Source organism: Sinocyclocheilus rhinocerous, unplaced genomic scaffold (genome assembly GCF_001515625.1).
Source record: "Sinocyclocheilus rhinocerous isolate Xijiao unplaced genomic scaffold, SAMN03320098_v1.1 scaffold2274, whole genome shotgun sequence".
Taxonomy (NCBI): Eukaryota; Metazoa; Chordata; class Actinopteri; order Cypriniformes; family Cyprinidae; genus Sinocyclocheilus; species Sinocyclocheilus rhinocerous.
In genome coordinates, this window is record NW_015636081.1 from 522,084 (window position 1) to 528,414 (window position 6,331).

General features: G+C 37.2%; 1 protein-coding gene across 2 annotated transcripts in view; it reads left to right on the plus strand.

The window, feature by feature from the left end:
• Positions 1-6,331, plus strand: part of LOC107747681 (mitogen-activated protein kinase-binding protein 1-like) — a 55,001-nt gene that overhangs the window by 29,286 nt on the left and 19,384 nt on the right. For both annotated transcript variants that reach the window (XM_016562275.1, XM_016562276.1), the window contains exons 11-19: positions 403-566; positions 643-734; positions 879-1,004; positions 1,108-1,178; positions 1,981-2,102; positions 3,008-3,083; positions 3,181-3,292; positions 3,378-3,441; positions 5,316-5,438. In XM_016562275.1, coding sequence (XP_016417761.1) covers positions 403-566; positions 643-734; positions 879-1,004; positions 1,108-1,178; positions 1,981-2,102; positions 3,008-3,083; positions 3,181-3,292; positions 3,378-3,441; positions 5,316-5,438 — 950 coding nt within the window. The remainder of the gene's footprint in view (positions 1-402; positions 567-642; positions 735-878; positions 1,005-1,107; positions 1,179-1,980; positions 2,103-3,007; positions 3,084-3,180; positions 3,293-3,377; positions 3,442-5,315; positions 5,439-6,331) is intronic.

Consider the following 6,331-nt stretch of genomic DNA (forward strand, 5'->3'; position numbering starts at 1 on the left):
TGATTTTTTATTTGAAAAGCAGGACAAAACAGTAAAAAGCACATTTTTGGCTATTTATTTAATGCAATGGTGAAAAAAATGGCAAAATAGGCCTACAATGAGGGGAAAAAATGTGAAAAAACGTGTTCGGTATTCGGCCTTCGGCCCAGTGTTTCATTTTGTTCGGCTTCGGCCAAGAATTTTCATTTTGGTGCATCCCTATTGGCTATGTCTTTTTGACATTTTTGAAATTTTGGTGAAATAAACTTTCAATGGAGGGACAAATATCTCTCAGGTTTCATTAAAATACCTTAATTTGAGTTTTCAAGTTTAACTAAGGGCTTATGGGTTTGGAACGATGTGAGAGTGAGTAATTGATTCTTCTTGTCTTCACTGATTTCGATGCGTGTGAATGTCTTTCAGGATATCGTAAGGATAGTGTATGTGGACGATGACACGCAATACCTCAAAGCCGAGGCTGAGAGAGCTGAGGGAGCAAGCCAGGATGGGAAATCTGGGATCAGGGTGCTGGGAATTAGCCCAGATGGCCAACATTTGGCTGCTGGAGACCGCAGTGGAAACCTGAGGTGAGAGGAATGAGGGATCTGTGCAGAGAACTAAATCATAAATGAACATATGCTGAATCAACGGTCACTTCTGCAGAATCTTTGGCTTGCAGTTCATGGACGAGCTGCAGAAAATTGAGGCTCATGATTCGGAGGTCTTGTGTCTAGCCTTCTCCCCTACTGAGACTGGTAATGAGCCGTGTCTTTTTTTCAAACATTTTTATTTAATTTGAGTTGAAATCTGGATATTAGTGTTAAGCATGCCGAGTGGGGCTGTGAAAAACGACACATTTTTATTATCGTCAGTGTAGATGAGCGTGTTTTTCCTGTCAGGTTTGCATCTGTTGGCTTCTGCGAGTCGTGATCGGCTCATTCACATCTTTGACATGGAGAAGAAATGCAATCTAGTGCAGACGGTTTACGATCATTCGGCCTCCATCACTGCCATCAAGTTTACAGGTGACTTCACAATAGATAAACACTTAATGATCATATACTCTTAAATATTTAGATGAAGACATTTCATACATTTGTCAAGCGTATTATGCATGTATCTTTGTAGGACTGAGTTCAGAGTTGTGTATGGTCAGCTGTGGCGCCGACAAGAGCATCTATTTTCGATCTGCTGAAAAGGTAAGGATGCTATAATTACATTTCATTAATTTTTTTCTGTGTTACATCTGCTATATTATAGAGGTTTCTTCTTATATCTACTACATAGACAGCGTAGAGATTGCCCCGTGATAAATAGGCTGCCCTGGAGCAGATAATTCAAAATATTGGCATGATTCTGGAGATTATTAAACAACAATTATTACATTTTTTATATGTTAACCCTCTGATACATGAATTATTAAAAGAAGAAAAAGGATCAAATTGCTTAATGTTTTAAATAAATATAATCTATTTATTAAAAATCTAAAATTTTAAATATATTAAATTATATATTATATGAACATTATGCTCTTCTTGCATACAGAATGTGTTTTATACATATTTACTTTTTAATATAAAGTTAAGCTTTTTTCCCTGTTTCCCCATAATGAACTATTTTAACAGTAAACATGTGCAGTACTAAAAAAAATTCAATTGATTAGACATTCTTTCTTGTTATAACATTTTTATTAAACCAATAAAATGGAATCCAGAAAAATTAAAATGGGAAAACACAAGAATTTGGGAAATAAAATAGAGCCTTCAAATATTAGCCTTTGGTGAACTTTATAATATTGTTGTTAAATTGTATGCATTTCAATTTCAGCTAAGCAGACATACTTTTTGGATTTACTGAAATGTAATTAAACCTTTAAATAAAATGAAATCCAGAAAAAAAAATTAAGATGGAATTTGGGAAAAATATGAAATGTCAGTGCACATACAAATAGATGCTTTGACTTTGTGTTTGATGAATCTGTTTATGTCTCTCTTCTGAAAGACCTCGGAAGGCTTGACCTTCTCACGATCACATCACATAGTGGAGAAGAGCACACTGTATGACATGGACTTGGACGCCACACGCACACACACGGCCATCGCATGCCAGGACCGGAACATTAGGTAGGGGCTTATACATTTTTATTGGTCTGTTTTTATTTTAAATTTTTTTAACGCTGATACTACGATAATAAATTGAGGCCATTTAAAGGGATACTCCACCCCAAAATGAATATTTAGTCATTAATCACTTACCCCCCATGTCGTTCCAAACCCGTAAAACCTTCGTTCGTCTTCGGAACACAATTTAAGATATTTTGGATGAAAACCGGGAGGCTTGTGACTGTCCCATAGACTGCCAAGTAAATAACACTGTCAAGGTCCAGAAAAGTATGAAAAGCATCGTCAGAATAGTCCATCTGCCATCAGTGGTTCAACCGAAACGTTATGAAGCGACGAGAATACTTTTTGTATGCGAAGAAAACAAAAATAACGACTTTATTCAATAATTCGTCTCCTCTGTGTCTGTCCGCATCACCGTAGCGCCACTTTGGAGAATATGAGCCACAAGGATACATCTTCTACGTGTATTTACGCTGTGATTTGAAAGAAAACAGCGCATCCTTGTGGCGCGGCTGACACAGAAGAGCGTACGCTGCCTGCGTTCAGCTCATATTCTCCAAAGTGGCGCTATGGTGATGCGGACAGACATAGAGGAGACAAATTGTTGAATAAAGTCGTTATTTTTGTTTTCTTCGCGTACAAAAAGTATTCTCGTCGCTTCATAATGTTTGTTATTAGCCTGTGGGACAGTCACAAGCCTCCCGGTTTTATTCAAAATATCTTAAATTGTGTTCCGAAGACGAACGAAGCTTTTACGGGTTTGGAACGACATGGGGGTAAGTGATTAATGACTAAATTTTCATTTTGGTGTGGAGTATCCCTTTAAGAGGCATGATAAGAACATTATCAGATCTTCACAGAGTTATCTGCATGAATGCCATTTAAAGCCGCTTTTACATTTTCAGAGTGTACAATGTGCAGAGTGGCAAGATGAAAAAGTGTTTCAAGGGCTCCCTGAATGATGATGGGACACTGCTTAAGGTTTGTGTATGATGTGAATAATGCTTTTTATGGTAGTTCATGTTTTCAGTCAAAAATCTTTTCATTTTTGGCAATGACTTTGTTTTTTTGCTCTCAGGTTCAGTTGGATCCCTCTGGGATGTTTCTGGCCACCAGTTGTTCAGACAAAAATATCTGTATCTTTGACTATGAGTCAGGCGAATGTGTAGCCACCTTATTTGGACATTCGGGTAAGATTGTTTTTCTTAATCGCTGAATTCATTCTTTCCCCACATAAATCTTCTTATTGTTGAACAAACTTTTATCCCCGCACAGAAATTGTTACAGGTATGAAGTTCAGCCAGGACTGCAGGCATCTGATCACTGTCTCTGGTGACAGGTAAATCTTTTAAATGTATAGATTTTACTACTTTATTTTAATTATTGATGTAATTTTTTTTTTTTACAGTATTAAATATAGGAAAAAATAAACTAAATAGAACAATTTGTATACATTCATCATATATCATACATATAAATATTTAACATATTCAGATATAAAACAGTATATGGATGTGGTTTGCAGAGTTCCTGCGGGTCCTTAAAGTCTTAGATATTTTAAGTTTGGTAAAATATAAGGCCATAAAAAGTCTTAAATGTTCTAACAAAAATCTTCAATTTAATTTTAAGCAGTATTGATTTTGGGTTTGGAAAACAGGAAACGTGAGACAACTTAATGTGATTATTTAACTTCAAAAGACTATGGTTAAATTAATGCGAGCGCTGAATGTTCAAAGTCAAAATGTGGTTCTGTTATGCATTATACAGACTCATGGTTTCACAGCAGTTTGCCGTCGATGAATAATTGTGCATTTATGCCAAGCAGTTGTTTATGATCTACTGTTGATGAATTGTGACTTTACTTCATGGTGTTTGTATTTTAATATGTTGACGTTAATATGTAGATGGTTGAAAGTGCATTTTTTTCTCTTATTTTGAACTCCTATTTTGAGCAGCTGGAAGTAGTAAAGCATATACATTGCAAAATATGAGTCCCTGTGTATTTTGGGCTTGTTTATAATTAAAAGTCCTGCATTATTCTTAGTTTTTTCTGTTTGTTATTGGCATTTTTGAGATTCGATAAACTGTATCTGGCGTTCAATGTAAACATTAAATTGAATGTAGATTTTAGTAGTGTCGCGACTATAATCTTTTTTTGTTTTCTTAAAGGGTTACTCCACCCCAAAATAAAAATGTTGTCATTAATCACTTACCCCCATATTGTTCCAAACCCGTAAAAGCTTTGTTCGTCTTCGGAACACAATTAAGATATTTTGGATGAAATCCGGGAGGCTTGTGACTGTCCCATTGACTGCCAAGTAAATTACACTGTCAAGGTCCAGAAAAGTATGAAAGACATCGTCAAAATAGTCCATCTGCCATAAGTGGTTCAATCTGAATTTTACGAAGCGACGAGAATACTTTTTGTACGCAAAGAAAACAAAAATAACGACTTTATTCAACAATTCGTCTCCTCCGCGTCACCGTAGCACCATTTTGGAGAGTATCCACTGAACGTAAACTGCGTATGCTGTTCCGTGTGGTGCGGCTGACACAGACAAGTAGAACAGCATACACAGTTTGCGTAGAGTGGATACTCTCCAAAATGACAATAAAGTCGTTATTTTTGTTTTCTTTTCGTACAAAAAGTATTCTCGTCGCTTCATAAAATTCATAATGAACCAGTGATTTTCATACTTTTCTGGACCTTGACAGTATTATTTACTTGACAGTCTATGGGACAGTCACAAGCCTCCCGGTTTTCATCCAAAATATCTTAAATTGTGTTCCGAAGGCAAACAAAGCTTTTACGGGTTTGGAACGACATGGGGGTAAGTGATTAATGACAAAATTTTCATTTTGGGGTGGAGTAACCCTTTAAAACTCATTAACGCATCAGCCAATACAGCCAATATTTACCTCAATGTGTGTAAAAAGCTTAAAAATGCTAATTCTGTCATTTACTCATGTCGTTCATGTCGTTCCTGACTTTCTTTGTTCTGTGGAACATAAAAGATATAATGAAAGTCAACGGGAACCGAAGCTGTTTGGTTACCAACTTTCTTCTATTTTCCATAGAAGAAAGAGATACAAACAGGTTTGGAATGGCATGAGGGTGAATAAATAATGACTCAATCTTCGTTTTTGGGTGGAATATCTCTTTAAGAACTCCCCAAATCTAAGTCTTATACTGGGGTTTGTGTGTGTATCCAGCTGTGTGTTTGTGTGGCGGCTGGACTCTCAGATGACCAACTCCATGAGGAAGAGGCTGGCAGAGAGGAAGCAGCAAGCAGGTCTGAGGGTTCAACGGGCCCCCAGCCAACAGCAAGCCATCAGGTAGAGTCACTGCAAATCTGATCTATATAGTAGACAGTTTTTTTTTTATGGAAAAGAGTTCCAACTGACTAAAGAAAACAGAAACAAGGCTCTTGTCTTTTGCCAAGTAGGTAGGAAAACTTCACCCATAATGCACTGGGCATATTACCGTCCAAGGCCACTCCCAGTCTCTATTATTCACTCCCCCACCTACAATCCCTGCTGGTACTGAGACTCGAACCTGCGACCTTCGGGTTACATGTCAGACTCTCTAACCATTAGGCCACGACTGCACCACATGCCCATGAAGTACCCATGAAGTAACACTGCAACTCTGGAGATGAAGTTCACGTGTTCATGTCCTCATATAGTGAGACGCAGGCAATGAAAAAAGCATGAGCGTCACGCACGCTTTAGTATGTGTAGTAAAAAAAAACACTGCATGTCGATCTGACTTTCTGTGGTTAGGGATACAAAAATGCGGAAGTAAAGTTGGTTTTGTGTCATCTGGCGGACTTTTGCTGATAAATAACGTTAATTTTTCAGTCTAGGTAACACAGAAAAAGAAAACATTGTTCATTTACATATGCTACCGATATTACTGATTTTCAACCTGCTTTGTATTATTACAAAGTTACACTTTAAGCTTCTGACAACTCTTCCAGTCATTTCCCCAAAAGTTTGAGTTAGAATAGTTTTGCAAGAGCACGGTTATGAACAAAATGAGACCATAAATGTGGACTAGTAAGTAGATGAATTTACCTGTCTGCAGTCCCATTTAGCCACTTGTTAGCATCCACCTTTTTCAAAACAAGCAAAACCTTTGTTTAAAAAAAGATAAAGAAAAAGGGGTATTACTTAGGCCAGGGGTAGGCAAGTTCGGTCCTAGAGAGCCGCAGTCCTGCAGAGTTCAG